At 44.9% G+C, this 27,277-nt stretch overlaps 1 protein-coding gene across 3 annotated transcripts in view; it reads right to left on the bottom strand.

Annotated features, from left to right (window-relative positions):
* LOC121600585 (protein kinase C, brain isozyme-like) overlaps nt 1-24,448 on the bottom strand; it is a 68,815-nt gene extending 44,367 nt beyond the window's left edge. For 2 of the 3 annotated variants that reach the window (XM_041929295.1, XM_041929297.1), the window contains exons 1-2: nt 24,362-24,448; nt 18,981-19,771 (exon numbers count right to left, since the gene is read on the bottom strand). In XM_041929295.1, the coding sequence (XP_041785229.1) occupies nt 18,981-19,162 (182 nt within the window). In that variant the 5' untranslated portion in view covers nt 19,163-19,771; nt 24,362-24,448. Of the gene's footprint in view, nt 1-18,980; nt 19,772-24,268; nt 24,293-24,361 lie in introns of those variants that run through there. The other variant, XM_041929296.1, reaches the window with a different exon arrangement.
* Between the last annotated feature and the right edge of the window lie 2,829 nt (nt 24,449-27,277).

Below are 27,277 nucleotides of genomic sequence, written 5' to 3'. Positions count from 1 at the left end.
GTACCACCTCTGTTTCACCCTGTCAGCCCTATCGATCGAGAGGAGTAGGGACGGTTTGCTGTTTTCTGTTTTTTTTACGAGCTATCATTCGTTGTCCGAGCGAAAAAGGGACACCCGAGGGCCAACCAGGTAGTGCTGCTGCGTGTTTAACCGCCGAACTTACCAGACCTTGCTTCGGTCCTGGATGTTTCGGTGATTAAGGTTTCTGACCTGCTGCACCGCTGCCCGCTTCCTTGCGGGTGGTTTTCACCTGCCATCCCCGGGTTCAATTTGCCCCCTCCGCTCAGCGGTTAAACGGTACGCGGTGGGCACTTCCGCCCCTCGCTCGCTCGCTGCGGTGTAATGGCCATTTTGTTGCAACCATCATTACGGCTTTGCTATCTTGTGTAGCCTTCCCGTTTCACTGCTACTGCTGCTTTGGCAGCGATTCAATGGGAATCGATCGAGCTGTGAGCGCCTGTATGTATCTGTCTGTGCACGCTGTGACTTTGCCTGTTGGATGGGATGGGGCAATTTGGTAGCTGAAATTTTCGGATGGTAGCACCGCTTCCGGTTAACCAGATCCCGGCAGCCCAAAATGCGTCTCCTTTGCCTCTTCTCAACTCCAAAATGTCTCTCGAGGGTTTGTGGCGGGGCATAAAAGGGGAGTACCCTGCATAGTCCAAAATCAGATCACAGCAGAACGTTGCCCTGGCCACCGAAAAGCACAGGCAAGGGAAAGCACGAGAGGCGCGAGGGATAAAACGGTATCGATCCTGCAACGGCCGTAAGCTTTCGCCTCGTAAATGGAGGCGCCTAGCCGGGCGTAAAAAATGCGCCCGCCAAGAATATGGTTTGCCTGCCTGTGTGTGCGTGTGTGTGTGCTTGTGGCTTGGGGTGTATCAACCAGTAAGCCGAAGGAAAGTCACCCCATACACACACACACGGATTGCGGATGTGCTTTGGGGCACACGGGCACCCGAAAACGCCGCACCAGCTTTAACCGTTTATCGTTAAAAGCCAGCGACATCGTACCATCGCTCCCCCCCGGATTCTTCCTGCTTTTACCCACTTTCCGCCCTTTCTTAACCTTAGTACCAGGAGCAGAAGAGAGAGAGAGAGAGCGCGAACGAGATGCACAAACTAAGATGGTAACGTTGGAGAAAGCATTTGCGGTTGGAAGATATTTGGCTTTCCGATCGATCGAAAGCCGCACTTACACACACGCGCTGTCGCTGGGGCTCTGCTCTGCTGCTCCCCTGTCGTCGTGTAATATTTGGTGACCCACGGGTGCACCTTGCCATTTCGGGCTCGCTCCTGGGACCAACGGTCCCCCCTTGGGGAAAGGGGCCTGTGGGAAAGGAATTTTCATTACCGTTCAACTTTACCGTTCGGCTGACGCTGTGTGCAGCGCACCCGATAAGGCTGCCGTGGCGCACGGTAGAGCGCTACGGTAATAAAGTTAATTTTAGGATCAACCACATGACTTCTGGTCGGGGAGGTTTTGGGAAGGGATTTTTTTTTCATCCTCGCGAAATGCGCACCGAACCATGCCGGACGATTATCAGCAATGCATCGAAGGACAGCTTTACAGCGGCAAAGGATGGAGTGTTGGATGGATGGAGTTTCGATGTGTTTCCAGGCGTATGTGTGTGGTCATCGCACCACCGTACCACCTCTGTTTCACCCTGTCAGCCCTATCGATCGAGCCCTATTTTGTCAAACATTGCCGGATAAGCAGACAAATTCACTATAAAACCACAAGCAAGCTCATGTGGAGTAAAAACCCTATCAAAATAAAGCATAAAATTGCGCTCCCTCTGATGCTACAACATTCAAATTCATCCGTTTCATCTTGCTAAAAACGATCGGCGTGTGCTTATTATTCAACAAGTGCAAACAAACACAGGGCAGTAACAATATTTGCCTCCACGCCGGCAGCAAATAACCACCAATCAGCGATTGACTTTCACCCTTCCACTTTGCATCCAGCGCCGCTCTCCCCCTGCAACATTGCCTGCTCTGTTGCCAACATCACTTGCCTTTCCGGCGGCTCGCGGTTTAATTGATGGAAGATGTTACTTCGCCTGACGCTATTTATAGTCGCAAGCGCGTCGTACAGGAGACACACCCACAGTAGCAGCAGCAGCAGCACACGCTACCAGAGCCGCCACTCAAGTAAACCACACTACCCGGCACCATGCCCACTGCCCCCCCGAGGAGTTTGCTACCACTTTCATCTCTGGAAATGGATAATGTATAATGAAATAAGATCCGACATTGATTAATATCCAACGGGAAGATGTGCCACACGAGGCCACACTTACTGGCCACCCTGCGTACGGCTTCTGCCACAGGTGCGACCTAGACGATGGAACAGCGAAAAAGGCTCGTCTCCCGGCTGCGCGGACGATGCGATAGAAAGATAGAACGTTCGCGCGTGAACGTGAAAGGAGAGCGAAAGATTTCACGTCACTTGACAGGTTGACAGTTTTTTTCTCTCTCTCTCTGTGCTACATTTTCTTCCTGCATGCTTTCGCTGTGCTCAATATTTTTAACCCCATTCAAGTGCTACTACTACGTCGTGTACATAGATTTCCAGGGACATCCAGAGCAAGTCGTCCATCATAAGGACGGTCGCATGTGTCGGCCGGTATACCGATTTCGGAGCTTGTGTTGTTCGATGCAACACGTTCCTGACGTCAGACGAAGCCACATACACCCAGTGGAACCCGGTAGATCCTGCTAGATATCAAATACAAAAAAAAAACTCACAAACACTAATCTCACCTCTTAATGCGCGCATCGAGATCGAACGGAAGGCAAGAGAAGAGATCAGCCCACACGCTCGAGTGCACGCTCGGTAGATTCAGATTGTGAGCACAACCAGCAATCTGCTCCAGGGATTGCACAGGAGGCAAATCGCCATGTTCAACAGTTTAATTTGCCTGCTCGGCAAGGTTGAGGTCATCGATTCACGGCATGCATCCAATCTCATCTTGCACCGGAGCAAAACGGATGTACACCGCAAGGATGCGCCCACCCGTGCCGGCGTGAGAAACAACAATCCGCCATTAGCCTCGTCGGCTCATCGGCATCGATGGGGGGAAAGGTTCCGGTGCCGGCAGGAGGCCAGCTCTTGGCCGTTCTAAAACAAGGACACCGTACCCGCCCCGTAGCCTGCACTACATAAACGCGCTCCCTGTTTCTCACACACATTAAAATTGAGGTCAGGCTGGATGGCATTGTGCATCGTGCAGCAGCGTGTGCCTCACACCAACTGCTGACTGTCTGTATATGTGTACGTGTGTGTGTGTGTGTGTGTGTGAGTGTAAAACTTGCCAGACCATTTCCGTCGCAGGCAGCCAGTTTCGACCAATGTTGGGGATGATAAAACTTTCCTCGAGAGCCGAACCACAAAACCAAACTGTTAGCTCAGATTTTAATGAACTTATCCTCGCTGCTGTACAACGAGGCCCGACACAATGCACCTCGGTACGGTACTTGGGGGGAAGGGGGCAGACGGTAACACAGCGGGGTGTTAGGAAAGTTATTAAAACTTTTTCTACAAACCCAACACGCCAGAACCAGGCTGCTCCTCTTCATGCTTGTTGGTTGGTGCTTCTATCGATTGGTGAAAGGTAAAGGCTTTGGGCAGGTGAAAACATTCCCGGACAGGCGTACTAATTGCAACATCTTTATTTTTCCAAGGCAATTTGCAATCAATCCGATGTGTGTGCTGGTTAGGGTAGTTTTAGCAACAGGGTTATTGCTTCCACTTTTTTTTCTAGTCGATACTTCAACAAGTTGCAGAACGGTGAGCTAGCAAACGTAACACGCTCATTTTGTCACACAGATTGCATACTTTGCGGCGTACTGATGTTTCTTTGCCTTACTGTATGCAATTTACATCACAAAACCTTTATTTTAACATCTTATTACCATCGAAGACACTAAAAAGCATTCCCATTGTCGAGCAATCGTAGCTTTCGGTGGGACAATAGTGCCTCCATTGCAGAAATTCCGCTCTCTACATACAACCCACAAGCAGAACAAAAAAAAACGCTGCAAAATAATCACCATGAAACATTTTCCATTGTTTTGACACATACTTCAGCTCTCCCTAGTGCCAGCTGAAGCGATAGAGAAGGAAAGAGAGAGAGAAAAAAAGGCTGCAAAACCGAGACCGAAAGCTGCACAAATACGGTGTCGATGGAAAATGGGGATATCGATTGCCTTTGCGTCCGCGGCCTGACCGACATGGCCGACCTTCCTACCCTTCGGACCTTGCCGGTCGGCCCGGGTCGGTCTTTCAAAACAAAAACAAACAAAGAGAGAGAGAAAACGAACCCTGAAACAAGAGCGATGCATCCGCACCGAAATGGCTCGGGCATGCATGGTCACATACACACACACACACATGCATACACATACTCAAGACTGGAGTCATCGTGTTGCACCGTCCATTTCCGTTTTACTGTGCTAACGTGTGCCCTCCTGCTCGGCTAGGCGCTTCTCGTCTCCTGTCCGCTACGCTCCGTTCTACTTTCGGTGCACATTCTCGGAACTCTCTCTGTCACTCTCTTTCTCTCTCTCTCTCTTCTTTTATCATACATCTTGCCAACCTTGTGTAGCGCCTGCAAGATAGGCAAAACGCGCGCAGAATAATTATAGCTAGCTAGGTTTAAATTATACACATATACACTTACACACATACACATAGTTAGATTTTTATTATGCATATATATTTTACACACATACATCTACAATTAAGGTTACACGTAGGATAGAATAGAATAGCATAAGATAGGAAATAGGAAATAGTAAAATAGGCGATAATTAGGATTAGCCAATGAGGAATAGGATTAAGGAATTTTGGCGCGAACGAGTGAGTATAAATTAAGGATAAGTTGAGGTTTAGGATGATTAACAAAAGTCCGATCTAAGAGGAAACGCTGCCCGAGTTAACATAGAAGAAATAAACTCCAAGTAACTACACAAATTCAAGCCACATTATTCTTTTGGGTAGTTAGAAGATTTCATATCACCACATGGCGACCGTGACAAGTGTGAAACTGTGATGCAAAAAAAAAAAAAAAAAAAAAAACTCGCGTAAATACGAAGTTAATTCGCGAGTGCGTAATATTCCTTCCGGTCAGAAGAATATTCTAGTATCTGCGTTGATGTTTAGCGTGAAAGAGTGAGAGAGTAAAGACGAGAGTGAAGCGCAACGCTACAATTGTACGATAATTCGAACTATCGTTATTCAAACGCAGTGATAAAATATAAGGGTTTCCTGCAAAATCACGCAAATTGCACAAAAACTCCTGTCGGGTATCGTCAACGAACCAAGGCGCAGTGAAAGAGAGAGTGTATCCCGGTTATAAAAAAAAGTGGCCAGGAAAAGTTAAATGAATGCTAACAAACATTCGGTGTTAAAAAAACAAAAAAAAAAAGCAGCGATAGTTAACGGGACCGTGCGTAAAGTGATCTAAGTGCAGTGACCTCGATCGGACAAGATTATCGCACGTACGAGTAAGCCACATTTCGTACCATCGGCGATAAGCATCACAGTTTGAACCGGCATGACCTTTTGCGACAAGTGACCAAGTGTCGTTTGCACGAGAGAGACATAACGTTGTTGCGAGAAGAAGGAAGAAGCGACGGCGAAGCAGTGAACTGTGAGAGAGCGAGCAGCGATTTGCAGTGGATAGGAGCGACGGTGCAGCAGTGTGCTGTGAGAGAACGAGCAGCGATTTGCAGTGGATAAAGCGAGATAACGCTATACTTATCGATCGGGCAGCGGTACACGGAGTAAGGATCAAGCGAAAAAAAAAAGAGAGAAAGTAAGGTAGGCTACACACTCAATATAGTTGCAATTTACTCATTTAAATATTTTTTGTAATTGCTCAATTAAATTCTTTTTATGAAACGTACAATATTACCATTTTCCATTACAATATGCACATACTATTGGGGGAGTTACCATTGGTTTAAAAAAAAATAAAAAAAAAAATAATTAAATAAAAAAAAAGTAATATTACCATTATCTGGGTATCAAAAAAAAAAAATTAAATTAAAAAAAAAAAATATATATATATATAATATATAATACATAATATATATATATATATATATATATATATATATATATATATATATATATAATTACTATATATATAGCAAAACATCTCGATCACATCTCATTCAATGCTCTTAAAAATTAATCAAAATACTATAAGGCTTAAAAATATTGAAAAAAAATTATCGTGTGATAGAAAGTTTCGCAGATGTTTGCTTGATCATTACAGCGGTTCCGCTAAGTTTTGTTTTGATAAGATCAAGTATTACCTAGATTCAATTCAGGAAACTGAACCCGTTTCAGAGCTAAAACGAATTTTGAAGGAAGCGAGTGACATATACGCCAATATCCAATCGCGCATACAATTTCATCAAACAAACAAAATTCAAGTTAAGTTTAAAACTTTGGCAAAACTAGCTATCGTGTTCAACCGTTGGAATCAAAACAAAATGGAAACTTTCGATATCAAAACAGCCACCGCTTTGGTGCAAATATACGATGGCAATACAGATGGTTTGGAAAATTTTGTGGACTCTTCAAATTTATTAAAGGAATTATGTCCAAAAAATCCACAAATGTTGGTAAAATTTTTAAAAACAAGATTGATAGGAAAGGCGCGTTTAGGACTGCCGCCTAATATTGACGATTTTGACTCGTTAATAAATGATATACGGTCCAGATGTCAAGAAAAACTTAATCCAGATAAAATAATAAGTCAATTGAAATCTATTCGCCAGACGGATACTAAAGCTCTTTGTGATGAGGTTGAATTACTCAGCACAAAATTAAAAACGTTTATTTGCAGTTGCACATTCCCGAAAAAGTTGCAAATGACATGTCATTAAAGCATGGGATTAATGCTCTGATTGAAAAAGTTCATAATCAGGAAACAAAATTGTTTTAAAAGCAGGTCAATTCGCATCTGTTTCAGATGCTTCAGAGAAAGTATTAGAAAACGAAAGGAATAGCATCGGTTCACAAATATTAGCCTTCAACAGAAACTACTATGACAATAGAAAATTCGTTCGTAATAAATACCCGCCGAACACATACAATAGATTCCAGCCAAACACAAATAATAGATGGTTTTCCAATAGATCTCCTCTTGGTAATAATCAGGCAACTAGCAACAGATTCCAAAACCAAAGATATTCTAATAACTCTTTCAGAAAACAATTTCCAAATACAAATACTCGTAGAGTCTACAATACACAAGCTGCAGAAGAGGAACATTTTTTAGGGGTACCACAGGCGTTAGAAGAAATCATTCAACCTACAAACGATGGTCAACATTAGCGATAAACTTAAATGCTAATAACTTTATCAAAATTAAAGTAGAAATGGCAATGGGTGAAATAAGCATATTAATTATCGACACGGGAGCAGACGTGTCATTGTTCAAAGTTGATAAAATAAAACCAACACAGCAAGTCTACGCGCAAATAGGATAAACTTAACAGGCATAACAACCGAATCGGTATCAACATTAGCAACTACTAGCACTAATATAACATTCGGAAATGCTTCTATTAACCACACTTTTCATATCATTCCTGCAGAAATAGATATCACAGCGGATGGTATTTTGGGAAGAGATTTTTTCACTAAACATAGATGTGTTATAGATTATGAGCACTGGCTTTTAAATTTCAATTGTTACGGTGTTACAATCAGCCACCCTATTGAAGATAGTATCAATGATGGTTTCATATTGCCTCTACGCAGTGAGGTTATCCGAAAGATAAATTTGCCCGACCTCGTTGAAGACTCTATTGTCCTTGCGAGCGAAATATTACCAGGAGTATTTTGTGGCAACTCTGTGGTATCAAAACAAAACCAATATGTAAAATTTGTAAACACCACTGAAAGCAATGTGTATATTGAAAAAGATTCATTTAAACCACAGATTGACCCGCTGAAAAATTATATTCAGAAAAATTTAAAATTTAAAAGCACTAAAGCAAATGAATCTAAAATAAAAACATTATTGAGCAAAATCGATAGTCAGAATGTTCCTAAATATATAATCCCTCATTTAGAAAAAATATTATCCGAGTACCACGATATTTTCTGCACCGATAATGATCAAATCCCAATTAATAATTTTTACGAGCAATCGATACAATTGAAAGATAACGTACCATGTTACATTCCGAATTATAAGCAAATATATTCTCAAAGTGACGAGATAAAAAATCAGGTTGATAAAATGCTTAAAATAACATAATAGAGCATTCGGTTTCTCCATATAATTCACCAATTTTATTGGTACCAAAAAAATCTGGAGATAACGAAAAAAAATGGAGATTGGTAGTAGACTACAGGCAGTTGAATAAAAAAATAATGCCTGATAAGTTCCCACTACCTAGAATCGATGATATATTAGACCAATTAGGAAGAGCAAAATATTTTACTACTTTGGACCTTATGTCCGGGTTTCACCAGATACCTTTACACAAGAACTCTAGAAAATATACTGCTTTCTCAACTTCTTCAGGCCATTATCAATTTACAAGACTCCCTTTTGGGCTGAATATAAGCCCTAATAGCTTTCAACGGATGATAACGATAGCAATGGCGGGACTTACTCCGGAGAGTGCTTTTGTTTACATAGATGATATTATTATAACGGGTTGCACAATGCAACATCATCTAGAAAACTTAATGAAAGTATTTAACAGGCTAAGAAATTATAACTTGAAGCTAAATCCAGAGAAATGTAAATTTTTCCAAAACAATGTAACCTATTTAGGTCACAAAATAACAGATAAAGGCATATATCCCGATGAGTCCAAGTTCGAAACGATAAAAAAATACCCAGTACCAATAAATGTGGATGAAGTTAGAAGGTTTGTAGCGTTCTGCAATTACTATCGCAAGTTCGTTAAAAATTTTGCTGAATTGGTAAGACCGTTAAATAATTTACTAAAGAAAGGAGCTACATTCACGTGGTCTAATGAATGTCAGCATGCTTTCGACACTCTTAGAAGAAGCCTTGTATCACCTACTATATTACAGTACCCAAACTTTGAGAAAGAGTTTATCATTACTACTGATGCGTCCGATGTAGCATGTGGCGCTATCTTATCGCAGAAAACAGATGGTAATGACCTACCTATTGCATACGCGAGTAAAAGTTTTACTAAAGGAGAGAAATCTAAACCGACTATAGAAAAAGAGCTAACAGCAATACATTGGGCAGTAAATTATTTCAAACCTTATATTTTGGGAAAAAAGTTTAAAGTACGAACCGACCACAGACCATTGGTATATCTATTCAACATGAAAAATCCTACTTCAAAACTAACACGCATGAGGTTAGACCTGGAGGAATTTGATTTTGAAGTGGAATTTGTGCAAGGAAAAACGAACACAGGAGCTGACGCACTATCGAGAATTGTCATTGATTCAGACAAGTTGAAGCTTATGCAAAAGAATAATGCAAACGAAACAAATGATAAATCACTACTAGCAGTGAAAACAAGAGCAATGACAAGACTGAACAATTTCAAGCCTCCTCCAGAATTAAACGAAGATGAAAAAGATTCCATAACTAAACCTACACTTTGGCAAACAGAAAACCCAACAGAAGTAAACAAACTTTTGAAAATCCTGTCAAAAACAGAATATGGCAAAATCAAAATAACAGTTTTCAATAATAATTACAACAAGGAGTTAGGAAATACAACAATTCATTGTTATGAAGATGGAAGTCAGGCGCTAGAGTCTGCTCTTCTAAAAGTACAACAAATAGCAAAAGAATACAATCGTGACAAAATTGCAATTTCATTAGAAGATCCCCTATTCAGGCAATACTCTTTTTACACCATAAAGGAAATCGCAGATAATGCCATTTCCGGTTTAGAGATCATTGCTTTTATTCCACCAAAATGGATTTCAAAAAAGGAGGAAATAGCAAATATTTTAGAAAACTATCACATGTCACCTTCGGGAGGACATGTCGGACAGTATCGATTATACCTCAAAATTAGAGAAAAATATAAATGGAAGAATATGAAGGAAGAAATTAAAAATTACGTTAGAGGCTGCAAAGTATGCAAAGTGAACAAAATCGTAAGACATACAAAAGAAAAAAGTGCTGTTACGACTACACCTTTAAAGCCTTTCGAAGTAGTCTGTATAGACACAGTGGGTCCCTTGCCGAAAACCAATAAAAATCATAGATACATCGTTACAATGCAATGTGAACTCTCGAAATACATTGTTCTTATTCCAACAGAAAATAAAGAAGCGAACACGATAGCTAGGGCCATGGTTGAGAACTGCATATTAAAATACGGGAGGTTTCTTGAGATGAAATCGGATCAAGGCCTTGAATACAATAACGAGGTATTAAAAAAGGTAGCGGAGTTGCTGGGGATCAAGCAGACTTTTGCCACTGCCTATCACCCAGAAACCATAGGTTCCTTGGAAAGAAACCACAGAACACTCAATGAATACTTAAGAGCATTTACAAATGAGCATGGTGACAATTGGGATGATTGGCTAAAATTTTACGAATTTAATTATAACACAACACCTCATACAGATACGAACTATAGCCCATACGAATTAATATTTGGAAAAAAAGCAATTCTTCCCCAAGATTTATGCCATGGTAATATTGAACCAGTATACAATTATGATGCATATTTTAATGAAATTAAATTCAAATTGCAAAAATCAAACGAAATAGCGCGTAAAAATTAATTGAGCAAAAAGAAAGAAGACAGATTAGAGCAAATAGTAATGTAAACCCCTTATCTTAAAAATAGGAGATGCGGTTTATCTAAAAACGAAAATAGAAAAAATTAGATCCGATATACTTAGGACCGTACATAGTAGTAAAGTTAGATAATGTTAACTGTACAATAAAGAATACAAATACAAACAAACTAAGTACAGTGCATAAAAATAGATTAATTAAGGGATGAAAAGCATACGCTTTTCATTTCTAAAGGGGGGAGGTGTAGCGCCTGCAAGATAGGCAAAACGCGCGCAGAATAATTATAGCTAGCTAGGTTTAAATTATACACATATACACTTACACACATACACATAGTTAGATTTTTATTATGCATATATATATTTACACACATACATCTACAATTAAGGTTACACGTAGGATAGAATAGAATAGCATAAGATAGGAAATAGGAAATAGTAAAATAGGCGATAATTAGGATTAGCCAATGAGGAATAGGATTAAGGAATTTTGGCGCGAACGAGTGAGTATAAATTAAGGATAAGTTGAGGTTTAGGATGATTAACAAAAGTCCGATCTAAGAGGAAACGCTGCCCGAGTTAACATAGAAGAAATAAACTCCAAGTAACTACACAAATTCAAGCCACATTATTCTTTTGGGTAGTTAGAAGATTTCATATCACCACACTTGCAAACAGAGCACTCGGCAGCTAGGCAAGGGACACATTCAACGAAGGGAAAGCATATCGCTTCGCGCGATGTTACGAAGCATACACCACATATGACCGTCCGCAATGTTGTACTCCTCTGAGGCACAAAACCAGGACACCACATTCATTGAAAGGCCATTTAGAAGGGAAGAACTTCTACCCAGCACCCGCACTGAAAACAAACAGTGACAGTGGGGGTTGGAGGCAAAAAAAATGTTCGCATAGCAGAAAATTCGTCCCACAAGCAGCAGCTTAACCACGGCGCGACGACCACGTTCCACGGCTCTTTGCGGTCCTCCACAGAAACTACCACAATGTGCTACACTCGGTCTGCTCGAGAGTGTGATGGCGGCTGGTCAAAAAGAATGTGCAGCGTTGATGAGGATGCCGGCGGTGGCCAGCGAGCGTCACGTACCGTACCAGAAATCACCGAACCAGTGTGCAGTGGGAATTCGCTGTACCTTTGTTTTCGGAAAATTGATTTGATGGTTCGCCCGTCAGTTATAGGCGCTTGCGAGAGTGCTGCGCTGCAGCCATTATAAATGCCCCAAGTTGGCAGCTTTTTTTATTTTTTGGGGATAGTTGGGGAGGATTCCCTTTCTGTTGCAACCCTCTTTTTTGTTTTTGCTTGTCAGCTGAATGCGATAAAAGGCGACCATCGTGAGACATGATCCATTCAACCTCCTTCTTCTCCGTTGCTGCTACTTCGTTCTGCCACCTACATGATAGTGTAGGTGAACATTGTGTACATATTGTGGCATGGTTTGCACACTGCATCCACCATGGACCCTTGTGGAGCACGTTTTGTACAATCGAAATACTGATGCTCCATGTTTTTTTCTCTCTCACTTTTGCCCTATTCCGGCCATCTGCTCTTCTCCTGTCAATATTCACCATTTCCTTTGGTACGAGATCGACAGACAGCTTGTAATGTTTGCACATTTGCACAGATGGACGGACGTATCCTTTTGTTTCATCTGCATTCCCCCCTTTCTGCAATGGATCACAACAGTGGCGTTTTGCCGAAATGTGCTGCTAATGGAAAGACATTCCCTTTTCCATTCGCTGGGATATTAATGGCACTCTTCCACCGAGCGTGATTGAAGTGCAAATCAAAGCTTTCGCAAACAAACGCCGCGAATGGTTTAATCAGTGTTTGCTCGGTGAAAACGAAACAAGAGGAAACGTTCATTTTTGAGAGAGCACTCTGCTAAACACTTTTGCAAGCGCGCTTTTGTTCCACAAAATAATTTCGTTTAATTGCGTTGTAAACCCAAGCAACAGTAGGGCCATGGATCCGGTTCGAAGGACCAAATGCTGCTAATCCAAAGCCTACCTTTAGGCGCAGGCTTCCAGAGATCATAAAACTCCTACAGCTTGTAGATGTGTTTCACCGTTATCGGTTGCTTGTTCGGAGATAATTGACAATTCTTTGAACACGACTCCAACTTCAACTCATCTCAATGGCGCCGGCCGTCGCCCCCCAAAAACCAAACGACACTCGGGTGCAAATAAAGCCAACTTCTCGGGAAACGGAACACGCCAGCACCTTCAAACTCCAAGAACAGCAATATAATTAACATTTTTCGACCGAATTCAGTGAGCTTCGGTAGCCGCTAAAGGGGACAGTCCCATCGCTTACAGCCCAACGTTACTCAAAACATCTCCACATTGCTGAAAGCAGACCCTGTGCGCGTGGGAAGCATGGTGCAGTGTCTCTTGAGCCCTTTTCTTCGTTATTTTGTTCAACGTGTCCTGCCCGGGCCTGGCTGCCTGCCTCCGTGACAGTTTCATTTGTGCTTGCGCTCAACAGCTACCACCCACCGGCATCGCCACCAACTTATTTATTGCTTCGAATTGCTACCAAAGCACCACGGTCCATTTAGTGGGCAAGAGAAGGGGGAGGGGGTGAATGAGGGAGCAACCAATTCCTTTTAAATGTCGTCCATTGCAACATGAGGCTGACATTTTATTCAAATCTTTCCCTTCCTCGCTCAGCGATGCTTACTTTCATTTAGCGTCTTCGATTGTGTGCCTCTCTGCTTCAGCGCCCTCTCCCATGCCTCACGAGTGTGTGCACTTTTTGTTTGCAATTTGCATTGACCGTTCACTTCGTTTTATTGTTTCGTTTGTTTCTGTTTTCGTACCACCACCGTTTACATGCTGCTTTACATTTACATTCTTTCTCACTCCTCCTTTTTTTTCTTTGCTGCTTTCGCTGCATCGTGTTAGCCGGCTTGATTCCCTTTCGATTGGTGTGTGGTTGCACATTTGCACAGTGTCTGCCCTTTGGAGGATGTGCAGTGACTTTATCTGTGCGCTTTAAATTGCTTTCCCACGCACCGGGTAAATGCAAAACGGCAAACAAAAAACGAAACGTGGCGTTCGAAAAAAAAGGTTCACAAAACAGAACAGCAATTCCAAGGAACTGCTCACAAACTCCAATCAAAAGTATTTTAAGGCTCTTGCTCCAAAATTTCCAAAAGCTGTCCGACCCTCCCTAGACATGGATGACAGGCGAAATGAAAATGAGATTTGTTTACTGCTCTCGGTGCTATTATGCAGGCACAGGCCAGTCCCATCCACCGAACGGGAATTAAAAGGTCGACAGCGAGCCGTAGCCAATCGGCCAGACCGGTGGCCAGCCTGTGCAGAGCAATAAAACGCCCACCAGCCAATGTGTGTGTGTGTGTGTGTTGCGAAGCGCTGGAGCCATCGTGATAAGGTGAAAAATGAATTAAATCGCTGGAATTAACACGGCACAGGTCAGCAGAAACGCTGTCCGCTGTCAGAATGCCTACATCGAGTTCAGAGATCCAGAGACGATGGCGAGAAGTGTGGACGATCATTCAACGAACACTTGAACGTGAGCCTACGCGTAGGAGAGCAAGTGACTTAATTGAAGTTGATATCATTTCAGCTACTGAATAAGACACATAATTGAGTCTTGCTTTCCTCCAACCAGCAACGGTAATGAACAAAGGGCAGGACTTTTCAATAGTTTTCTCCTGAAATCCTATGTTTTGCAGCATTTTTTTACGGTACTTTGTTTTTTATTTCGAATCAGACGGGAAACGTTCTCCTGGACTACGCGAACAAAGCAATCAATATGCAAAATGAGCCGAAGAAACACGTAGCACAACAACCGGCCACGCCACTAATGTACCCATGGCATGCAACGTAAAAACTACCACCACTCCACTCCACCACTGCTCTCACCCGGTACGCCACAAATCCCTTGAATAATGAACCGGTACGGCATAACAATATAGAGCCGGACCGCTGCAGCAGCGAACGGAAAACGATGTGTACCAGTAGCTACAATGCCGCCAACATCGACCAACAAAAAAAAAACACGCAAAAACATATTTACACATACCAACACACATCCACGCACACGCACACAGAAACTCTTGCAAGCGCGCAAACTACCGAGAAGCCCCCCCGGCCCGGAATGGCCATCATTAATTTATTTACTGCCCCGTTCGCCGACTGTACGTGCGTATACAATTGGGTGGATTTGCGTTTGCGTCTGTAGCAACACATGCTCTCGAATCGTTTCCGCCTTTTCCCTACAGCGGCCAACACCACCAGCTGTCACTTTGACAGATGACGGCAAACGCCCGAATGTATGCAACAAAAGTGCTCCACACGCGGGGTTTGCCCGTTTTTTTTTTTGTTTTTTGCTTGCTCTCGCACGGCATATTATTCATCAAATGCCCTTCTGCACATAAATTCAGGCGCGCTCGCGCCACTGTACGCGCTGAGCCGAAACAATTATGTGCTAATTAATGAAGCAATTACCGGCACACGGGGACGTGACACGCGAGCTTAATTCAATCGATTTGCGATGATGAAAGTCCCCAATGTGCATCAGGCGACAGTGAGGAACACGATTTCCAATGCTTTCTGCTGCAGCGTGTGAAAGCTCGTTGAGCTGAATCCTTTCCGAGCGGGCCACCAAAACAACGGTCGAGAGCGGTGTTTTGCTGCAAATAATTCTGACCGACCACGCCATACCTTTGCCCCTGGTCGGCACTGCACGTCGGCTGCAAGGCGCTTCGGGCGAAAATCGATATTTTTAATTACATTTCTGGTACACCCAAGCCCCGGGTCGCCGCTGGTCAAAAACTGGCAAATAAGAAAGCGGAACCTGTTCTCCTTTTTTTTTTTGTTTTTTGGTCCAACATCGCACACCCGGTAGAGCACAATTTGATTATTTGCTGAGCTTTCAATACGCCCGGCGCGTCGGCATCATTAAGGCGATAATCACCCTCTGTCAGCTAGCACAGCGTTTCTTTTTTTTTTTCGGCTCCACTCGCTCATTAAGCACGCCCGGTTCGAGATGTGCTCGCCGCTGTGTCCGTTCTCATACGTTATTAACAAGAACATGTCAGCGATGATACGACCAGGCCCTTTTGGCACGGGAAAGAGTAACCAAAAAAAATGCCCGTTAATAGTTATTGATGAACATCAGCGCGCTACGCATCATAACGCACGGTGTCGTTAGCGTCATGGGAATTTGTCAATAATTTGCACCTATTTGGAGGGTTCGGGCCTTTTTTTAACAACACTTCAGCCTCTATTGGATGCTCTTTACACTGCTCGTACTGGGGCAATTACGATAAAACTGGTGTTCTGTCAGGCGACAAACGATAGAACGCCTAAATGTATGCAATTTGTGTTACAAAATTACCCATTTAATATTTCTTCGTGTAGTTTTCTATCCAATTTTGCTTTTTAATTTTGCATATGCACTTAAATTGTCAAATAGTGCTTTTCAAATTCATTTAAATTCTTTATACAGTCTGAAAGTGCTAATAAAATGTTCCAATCACGGATTTCACTGTCCTTGGCCACACTTTTCGGACAGTTGCAGCCCGCTTTTAGGTAAATTAAAATGGCCCACCGCCTTCGTTTGCCTCCCAAACATCCTTACCGACCAACAACAAGCATGCACGAGTACAAGACACCCCTCCTCCTTCCTTTTGCCTCGTACTCTTATGCAACCTTCCTTTTCCTCCGGAACCCTCCCCCCAAAAAAAAGCACAAACGCAGCAACACCGAAAGCACTGCAATATTCAAGCCATTCATTTTTATGTTGCATGGCTTCCGATTTTCCCCTCCACTTATCGGATCAGCGTGACTTGGTGTATCGTTTCGTGTCGAGCCACCGAACCCCGACCCCGTTCGACCCCGTTCGCGTAGCACCCCTTTTTGGTTCTTCTGCGCAGCTACCAGGCTTCTGGGTTGGGTGGCGTAGCAAAAGGGTGGGCAAAAAAGAAGAACTGATTAGAAAACCACTAATTCGATAATAATCGCAGGCGTGGGCTGGCATCTAGAATTCAACAACGAGAGCTTCCACCGACAACGAAAGCACAGGGGGTGGAGTGGTGGCGAAACCAGTGCCACTGTACAGTGATGAAATAAATGTATTTAGCAGCTCATTCAGCCCATTCTCTACGGGACATTAGCATAATGTCCGTGTTTTCGGATTTAATCGCTCAATATTGTTCATTCCCCCTTGGTGGTGCAGTGAATTGAAATACACTGCCAGTACGATTGTGGATGCTTAATAAACTCACAACAATTAATATGCCCCATTTATTCTATTAACGTGGCAGTAAACGAACCGTGCGCGCGTGCCTTTCCACCGCCCCGGGGATGGTTGAAACTTTTCAATCGGAACATTCAACCACTCGGGACCGCATCTCGTCGCAAATACCTTCTTCAAAAGTAGCTCCCAACCAGTAGGAGCCCATCCTCCTCCGCCTACGCCAAGAAAAAACCCGCCCCATCGGTACCCAATTAAACCGCTCACCGGCTCACGGCCGGGAAATCAACACTCAACGCACACAGCGCACACAGCCAGCAGCCAACAGCACACACACAGCGTAGGCACTGCGGGAGTCCCCCGCGGCCTGTTGCAACCTGCTGCTTCCGAAAGTTCGCTCCGTGGCGTGATTTATTACCTTCACGGCCGCACCGGACAAGATGGGACTTACGCCGCCAGCTTCCCAATGCTGCAGGCAGAACAAGTAGCGCTGCCGCCCCATCAAATACACTCCCACTCATTAGCTGATAATGGTGGGCGTGAGGGTCGTGGGATGCTTTCCCGTAGGAAAGCTTCGACCCCGGGTTAACTTCCGGGGTGGAGTTAGCCATGGCAATTAAACCCGTAAAATCGATTTTCCAAACTGGAGAGGTGACAAGTTGTCAGTTTATGATCTTTACGGTCGGTGCAAGGTTCCTGGTTCGGTTTACGACAAGAGAACCTCCATTTCAATCAAGCTGTAAATTAAAGTGTCATATTTTCGGCTGGGACCTTTTTCCAAAACCACGGCAAGAAGACCAGCCGAGCTTTGAGAGGCTCTGATTGACTTTTTTGTGTTGTAAGTTACTTGAAACGAGCGATGATGTTTATCAGATTTGCAGTAGAGCGCGGGAGAGCAGGGAGGACACAGTTTTCAATCAAAGAATCAAGAGTTTACGGTTCAAGATTATAACCTGCCATAAAAGAAGTCGTTAAAAGCCACTCGGTTAAATGAGTTTTGTCGGAAATTTAAAAAAAGAGGTAAAATGTAGCTCCCTGTTTCTATAACCCGTCCCGTCCTGTGTGCAACGTTAGAAATCACACGTTGGGGCAACACTGTAGTAGACGGTGCCACGGCACAACCATGACCACAGCAAAAGCAAAACAATCACTCCAACCAACTCCAGACGCGCTCATTACCTCACCCGGAGTCCCGGAGCTGGTACTAACCATGATGAAGAAAATGCTCCACCAGTCCGCAGGGCAGGGACTGTAAAAACCAGTAAAAACGTACTAACACGACCCACAGCAGTAATTACGGCTCGGTTGCCTACCACCAGCTACCCTCTCACACACACATGTGCGACTTCAACCCGAAAAGCCTGCAACACAAATCCGTATCTGTCCGCTGGCCGCTTGCGTTACTGAGGCTGTCACTGCGAAGAACCTGCGCTCTGGACGGGAAAGCGTGTGGAAATTGTACCGCAGGGAGTGGAGGAAGAACATTGTGTGGTACATGTTTTACACCATTCCAACCTCCTCTCCCTTGGACCCGTTTTTACGCTGCCCTTCATAATTTTGCATATGATTCATAACAGTACTAACAGCTCGCAAAGGAACGTGAGCAACGTGACGGGGGAAAAAAACCATCAACGCCACCATCACCGCTCTGCTTACACTCGGTGGCCAACACTCGGTCGGTCGGTCAGTACACACACACACCCATTGTCCTCTCTTCTGCTCTCCCAGGTTCCGGGTGTCACGGTATCCTGTTAAAAGCCACAAGAAGTTCCAGTTAAACCGTGCCGTAATTGACACTCCATCGTTGGGCGCCCTCCTGCTGCCCTTTCAAAACCAACCCGTAACCGTTATTGGAGCGTAACGCATCCAAAAGGGACACACACACACACATTGTCACACATCGCGAGACATCCAGAATGCAGCAAAAACAAAAAAAACGGGCCTGCTTACCAAATGAAATCCTTGCAGTGGGAGCAGAACGTCGGCTGCTTGAAGAAGCGCGGTATGAAGCGATGATCCTTGACATTATAAACGTTCTTCTTCTTGAGCGCACCCTTGCGCCCGCGGTTGCGTAGCGCCATCTTGTTCTCCGCCTCCGGGATCTCCTCGAGCGTGTTATCGTCGTCCGCCATCTTGCCGCGTCCGGTCCCGCTTGTGTCTCGAGCGAACACGGGAAAGCTTAGCGCTCAGCTCACTCAGCACTCAGCGCTTGCACAGCGCAGCACACACTTAGCGCACACGGCACGCGGGAAACAGTAATGGAATAACGGCTAGAGTAACGCGCAGTAACGCCTGCGCCCGTAACGCACCCGTTGTCGCACTGCCGCTGCCGTTGCTACCGGACAAATTTCACTTCCACCACACAGACACACAGACACACTTTGCTCTACTCTTCACAGAACAGGCAGAACGAGACTTGGTACTTGGTTCTACCACTCGCTGCACACCCTGCACGGGTGGCACATACACACACCGAGACACACACACACACGCGAATGCACTGCAACGTACACACACACACACGCGGTTGTTCGCGTTGGCTGGGCCCCACGACGATTGCTCGCTAGTGGCAGCAGCAGCAGCAGCAGGTGTGTTGTGCTCCGGATTTTACACCGCAACGGGAAGACGAACGAACGAACCTGACAGGACACTAGCTGGATACTAACGCGCACCACAACACTAAGGCGACTCGGTAGGGCGACCTGCCTGTAGCTGTAACGACGACGAGCACGTTCTCTCCGCTGTCGACGAAACGGGAGAGAGTGAAAAGGAGAGAATGAAATGAGAGTGCTACATTTACGCAATACGCTCCTTGCTGCCGGAAAGTGTGAGCAGGCGGAGAGAGAGTAAAACACGCTCTTGTGCACTCTCTCTCTCTCTCTCTCTATCTCGCTGTCCCGCAAGGATGTCCTGCTGTGTCAATTTATTTCGTATCGATGGTGTGGGTAAAAACAAGTTCTCAACCCTACTTTATGTACCCGTTCTTAGTGCTCTCGATTTATGGCTCGCGCTCACTCGCTCACTGTATAGTTCTCTACTTTCTCTTTCTGCTCACATCATTCTCCACCAGCAATTACCAGCGAAAGGCGCCGCAATGGACACAGGACGAGCTTTTTCCGTGCTCCGGACGCTATCCATGCTATTCCTGTGGTTTTGCCGAAAACTTGTGGCTCCGCGCAAGCAAAACAAACCGTTAACGCGCCGAACCAGGCAGGCTGGCACCCCGTGAAGCGCAACAGTGCCGTTCTTCTTCTTCTTCTTCTTCTTCTTCCGTTCGTTCGTTCCCAACCCTTTAGCAAACTCCATTTTCTTGCACTGCCGAACATCGATATCCGCGATGATGACCTTCGAAGAACGCTCCAATTACTAATAACCATAATTAGTTCCCGCGCGTTATACTTCTTCTTCTTCTTCTTCTTCTTCTTCCGTTCGTTCGTTCCCAACCCTTTAGCAAACTCCATTTTCTTGCACTGCCGAACATCGATATCCGCGATGATGACCTTCGAAGAACGCTCCAATTACTAATAACCATAATTAGTTCCCGCGCGTTATACTTGGCCCTTGGGGAGACACAGCCACAGCATCGCAACAAACATCGTAATGAGAAATCGATTAAGTCGAATGTCAAAAGTTTAATTACTTCCACACAAAAAAAGAGTCCCTCCCCCCCCCCCCCCCCCCCCCCCGTCTTCACCGGCACACGTCCCGGGGATTGAAAATAATCGACCGCATCGTCGACGATCGATTTCGCTGCCCGTTTCCCCAACCCCCAGTAAAGGGGGCCATTTTTACGTCCAACAGTTTGTAAACAAAGTGGGGTCGACATTGGGCGGCCGCTGCCATTCTCCTTGCGGATGAGTTCTCGTGGATCCTATTACACGATTGATTTTATTGGGTTTTCTTCTTCTCCCTCTTCTCGCTGTTCAACTGCTGTTCTGATCACTCGTGAACCAATAAAACAACACTGAAAGAAAAATTACCCGAAACAGTTCCAGCAGCAACGGTTGCTAATCTGCCAGCCACACCATCCCATCTCTGTCTCTCTCGTGTGTCCTTGGAAGAGCTACCTTCCCGCAGGTCAGGTTGGTATATCACTTCACAAGTCAGCAGGAAAGAAAAAGGAACAAGGAACGAAAACGACACGCTGCAGCCCCGTTGGAGAGCGCGCGCTGCCCAGGCCCAGAGCCGGATGGAGTTTTAATTGGAAAACTTCTTCCAAATGGGTCCGGTCGGTGTTTCGGAGGAGTTCGGAAATATTACTACGGATTCCGCTACCGTACCTGCTATGCGGTCGAAGCGTTTCGTAAGAGCAGAGTGCAGAACCGGCCCCGATCGGCACAGTGCTTGACGGGTGTGTGACACCGTTGCTACAACCGTGGCCGCACATTCGACAAACGTGGACAGCTAATTCAATTAACGACGTGTCGCGTCATCCCTCCATCAGCACACCGATTGACGCCATTGCGGGGGCCAGGGGTAGCGCAAGGTAGCGCAAATGCATGGTCACCATTTTTAAGGCCTCTGTCTGTGCAAACGACATGGTCAAAGTAAAGCCTGCCTGCCTGCCTGCTGTACTGCCATTTTTTATGGCTATTGCGTGGCTTCCATGCGACGCTCCGACAGTACAGGGCGGATTTCCAGGGGCTTCCTTCTGAGTGGAATTCTAGCAAACTCAGGACATCGCCGCTGCTGTCCGTCTTGGCATTCTAGCGCTCTAAAATCAATTAAAGACACGTCAAGCAATGGACGTAGCGACGTTCGGCTCGGTGACACATTTAGCCCGGTGAACTACTCCAACAGGCAGTACTTCGCACAGGTTGAGGGAGTAAAATTAGACGCTGCACCTTTCTTCCAAGCGTCTATCAAATTAATAATCAGCTTCTTCCCAACGCCTTCCAACGCGTTGCCTTAGTACCCAGTTCCCGGTACAATTATCCGATACAACCACCCACCCACACACACACACTTACTGCCAGCTTCAATTGCTCTCACGCTTTACGATGCGTTTCTAAATAAAATTAGCGCACAAATTAATTCTGAAATGCGGCGCGTTTTTGACGTCGTCGGTGATGAATTTCATTTCCAACTGATTGCTCTCTTCTCTACGCAAACACACATACACAGAGCAACCCGGCAGCAGAAAGGTGTTCATCAGCAAACAAGCGACTGAATGCTTGTGTGTGTGTGTTTAATAGAAATGTTGTTATGAAAAAGAGGACAGAAAAAAATGGTGATTTTTTATAGCAATGGCGGTCCTAAAAAGCAAAAAAAAAGCGGAGAAGATTAGAGGCTTAACAGTGGACCCGAATAATAAAAACCCTCAACCTTACATCTTAGCAGATAGGAGAACCTAACACACACTTACACACCCGCACCTTACTGGCACAGGCACTAATTAGCATAGTTGTAAATTAATTTGCCAGAGGATAATAATTAACTGTCATAAACGGCTACTGAATATGATGTGGTGGTGTGTTTTTGCATTTTAAAAAGGGGGGGAGGGCGCAATTCTGTTAGCAAACAATCCGTGAGAACCCGGACAGATGGGGATGGAATGGGGGATGTTTGAATTGGGCAAACATTGCGATGTCGAAAATTCCAACAACAAAAAATCATGCCTTCCAGCAACGGCCATAATTGAATATTGAAGATTCCTCGAGGGTCACCTGAGAGATTTTTAAACAATCAGGCCTTTTTCTAAACATTTTTTAAACATGTTTCAAGATTAAAGATCATGAAAATGTACCATAAACTGTTCATTTGAATTAAATATCGATTTGAACAGTAATCAAAATGAATTGCTAATTTACATCTGCAGCAACTGCACTTAACCTCAACATCGCACAATTAATACGATTTGCTAAATCTTCGCTGCCGTTTAGTGGCAGCACACAGTAGTAGCAGGGGTTACACGGTAGCAGCTTTCCCCCTTCTTTCGGAGAATTTCATTCCAGCATCCACTGCAGTTTGCTCTTCGAACTCTCCCCTAGTTCGCTCTCTCTCTCTCTCTCGCACACGTGTTTGCTCTCGCTCGCCAGTGCTCATCAGGCTGTCCGCTCTCGATAGCGAGTGAGTGCGAGAGACAATCTAAGCGGAGAGATCCAATCGGTGAAGCTGCGCGGGAATTGAAAGGCAACAACAATAGCAGCAGCACACAAAAACGTCAAACTAATATCGGAGATTGGAGAGGCGAACGTATAAAAAAAGAAGAAGCAGAACGAACGCGATATACACACAACAATCGGCTTCACCACACACACACACACACACACACGCCGTGGAAGCTATTTTTTGTGTAGTGCTTCTCTCTCTCTCGCTCTCTTCCACCACTAATCACTGCTCTCGGTCCCGCTGTTTGTGTTCTCCTCACCAGCTCTTAAGCAGCGGAATAAGTGTGCGGTGTGTCGCTCGCTCCCCTTCTGCCCCAAGCATTTGGGGAATAATGCGTTTCTGTCCCTGGGACTCTTTCTGCTTCACGGTTCGATATCGGTGGCAGGGTTTGACCGCTTCGCTTTCGCCCACAATGTGTGTGCGGTGCGGGAAGGCCGACCAAGCAAGCGCACCATTTGGGGGCTTTTTTGACATTTGGCGGAAAACCTCTCTGTGTGCGTGTGTCGTAGATGCGCGGGTGCAGATCCTTTCCTCCCATTCCCTGTCCCTACCCACACCTTTCCACCTTTCGCTCTCAATAACCGGTCGATAACGTGCCATTTCCGCTCCAAAATGTGGAATCTCTTCTCTTCTCCGAGGCACGCATTTGCAAACAACACTTGCAACCAAAACTCGCTCTCTTGCACAGCCTCACACCAGCCGAGCGGGCGCACCACCGTTTGACATTTGAAATGGAGATTTTTGCCGAGCTTTTAGTTTGTGCGCTTTTTTTTGTTGTTGCTTTGTTTTGTTTAGTTTCGCTTGCCTGGCCATCCGGCACACACACACAACTGTTTTGGGGGGAGGGGGGGGGGGGGCACGGGGCCATATTCGCGACGGTAACCGCACACACAACAGGAATTCTATCCACAATCCCCACCACCACCATCTCGCACACCAGCGCACACTCACACAAACAGTTAAACAACACAGCGCGTTTCTAGGTCAAAGTTGGCTGGGTCGAAACGGAACGGGCACGGAACATCAACATCTTAAGCGACACGGCAGCTGCCCCAAGTGCACCTTGTCTGGCGGTCCACTGCTCGGGGTCACTGCCGCTTGCTGCTGCTGGTGCAGGGTCAGCCTACCGTGGAATTGTTGTACCGTCGTCGCACGTACACCGCACACACACACAGACACACACACACACATATAGACGGACAAATGAACCTGATACACACCTTCACGAGCCGGCACGGGAAAGCCACACACGCTGCTGCACTGACGCACTGCTGAGACGCTAGCGAACCGAACCGAACGGCATTACAAATCAGATTGAGGCAAGCGCCAGCCAATTGGACGCATTTAGCAGATTGAAGTCCGCGCTCTGCCGCTCGCCGCGCGCACAGTGAGCTGGTCGGAGTGGATTGGTGGGTTAAAAAGTAATCGTTTTCCGGGGAGATTATATTCATTTGATTTTTACTACAAATGGTTTATTAAATGGAAAATTAGATTAAAAGACGAGAAATATTACTTACGGAAAAATAAAATCTCCGAAGGCAATTTGAGATAATTCTTTCATCTTTGATAAAAGTTTAAAGTTTTTGAAAAGTTTTCATTTGAATTTGTAACAAAAACATTTTTGGATTTTTTGGAATTGACTTTATCTTAACTCATAATTTTCATTAAAGTTACTTTTACACTTTTATAATGTACAAAGGGATTTTGTGTAATTATCATACTTTAACAACTACACTTTTCTAAAAACATTGTTATTTTTATTGAAATTTATTCCTTACATTCCTTACATAGAATTCGTTGAAAAGTTTAAACTAGCCCGACTAACCCTGCCTTTCACGTATTCGTGCTCATTTCTCCTCTCCGTTTTCGATTATTTGCTCTCGCAATGCGCCTACAGTGCTGACCGTTGGTTTAACCCCACTCTAAAGTTTTACGCTGGCTATGGCAGTTTTAATGTAAAAAGAGCCGAAAAAAATACAACATAAATTCAGTGCTATGATAATTCCGCATTCAAATGCATGATTCTAAATCTAAACGACCATCTTGTGGGCAAGCACACATTTACCTAGATATTACACACCAAATTACACCAAAACTAACACTTAGTCACCCCTTTAAACCTTCCGATTGCCCTCCGATCGCAACCATTCCTACCGCTTCCATTCGCTGCGATTAGCATTTCTGTTTATTTTCATTCTCTCCAACAACACCCATATACAAGCAAATCGTTTATGGTAGCGCCAGGCAGTAATAAATACCCCTAAACGGAAAGGGAAGGAAGGCGCTGTTGCTTGTTGCTTGTGAGAGGTTCGCCATCGTTATCCACGGGAATCCATGGGAAGATCGGTACAAATCCGAGTATCGAAATTTTCAATTAAAACCTGCACAGTGCAAAGCCACACGAAAAGGGATGTAAAAGTCATTTCCTTCACTTTCCGTTATGTTTAAGGAAGAAAGGGAAATATAAGTGCAACAAAAACGCAAAACAAGCAGCAAAAGCACACAACACACAAGCAGCAAGATAAAATGTTTACCCCGGTCACACTGACAGCTGGCCAATTAAAATCAATTCATTCGCAAATCGAAATCGATCACGATCTGATGAGGGCCCCGTGCGGCGTTTTAATTAGCGAAAGGGCACACGCGTACATGTATCGGCCCGGCTGCCTGCCGGGAGTACCGAGCGTGTGCGTGTGTGTGTGTTGACATGTACCGGACAGTCACACTTCCCTGCATCTTGTCTCCCTCTATAGGTTCATTAACAAATAAATGGTGCAAATAAAAGCACTAATAATTAAAAAAATGCGCCTGCTGTCCAAAAGTGTGGACAGGCTGACCCGCAAGATTGATTATCTCATCATTAAACCTGTCGCGCTATTAACCCGCTGCAAATGCGCAGGGCTAGTAAAAACACACACGCATCACGCAGCTGACAACGATGACGATGACATGATGAGACAGAAACGATAAAAAATAAAACAAATCAGCCATCTTCACAAGAGTCTATGTTGCTTTAACCTGAACCTCAACCACCTCAGACCGAAGAAGTCACGCCATCACCTTACACCTCTCACCATCAACATACCATACGCGATCACACACAGCAGGCCGGTTCGCTTCCCCCATCGACAAACACGATCGCAGCATGCCGGGTTGCGCTTACTGCCTGTCTTTTCGGACCGCCCGACCGACCATGTGCGCTCTTTTGATTGCGTTTTGCCTCTTCGCGCTTATTTGATGCCAATTGCCAAACCACATTCCCGCGCGCCGGTCGCGACCTCGACAACCGTCCACGGCGTGTAAAAACGGCAACTTTTCCAGTTCGCAGCCGTGTCCTTTTCCGTACCGTCCATCCCTTCCCTCCATCGGCTCTCTCTCTCTCTGACAGCGTCAACGACGACACCGGTCAGTTCAGGTTATGAGTTGCGCATAAAAGTACAGCTTCATCAGCGTCATTGATGTCAATATTCGGTGAGCGTTTTTTCTTACGATTTCCTTCTTCAATGCAATGCACTTTTTATAAACACACGGTGACAGTGTGTGTTTTTTGTCTGTGTTACCCTTTTTCGCTTCATAACTTCAACACTCCCAGCGGAATTATGCTTCGCCAAAGCGCCAAAGATGTAGCGTGGCAAATGGCAAGTCGGTCAGCTCGAGTGTGCGGGTGCAAAAAAGACGACGAGTCGATTGAAAATCACCCTAGGGATTTAAAATGAAAATGGGAATTTTACACAATTACACCATGTTTCAATGACAAACGTTCGCCTACGTGAAGCTAAACGCGAGATAATTCGCACTTGATCGTGAAAGAAAGCATCTTTCAACTACAATTGCAATACTTTTCCCAAACTCGCTCGCCCAAACAGAACTCACCCTCACATCACAGCACACTCCGGGTTACGTCGGTCCGTTTGCCGAACTAAATGCATCTGCCTTGGACACACACACACACACACACACACACACACACACACACACACAGACTCACATCTCGCATCTGGTTCCATTCGTCGCACCGGCGCGCTACTACAAATATGCCGCCATCGTAATTGCGGCTTAATTCACTCCACCCGCTCCCCTTCCATTCCTCTTCAGATTCAGCACGCTACCAAACGACAGAATGGACGCACCGCCGT

This window comes from Anopheles merus, chromosome 3L, assembly GCF_017562075.2.
Source record: "Anopheles merus strain MAF chromosome 3L, AmerM5.1, whole genome shotgun sequence".
NCBI classification, from domain to species: Eukaryota; Metazoa; Arthropoda; class Insecta; order Diptera; family Culicidae; genus Anopheles; species Anopheles merus.
The sequence above is the reverse complement of the archived record's forward strand: the minus strand, read 5'-3'. Positions and strand labels throughout refer to the sequence as shown.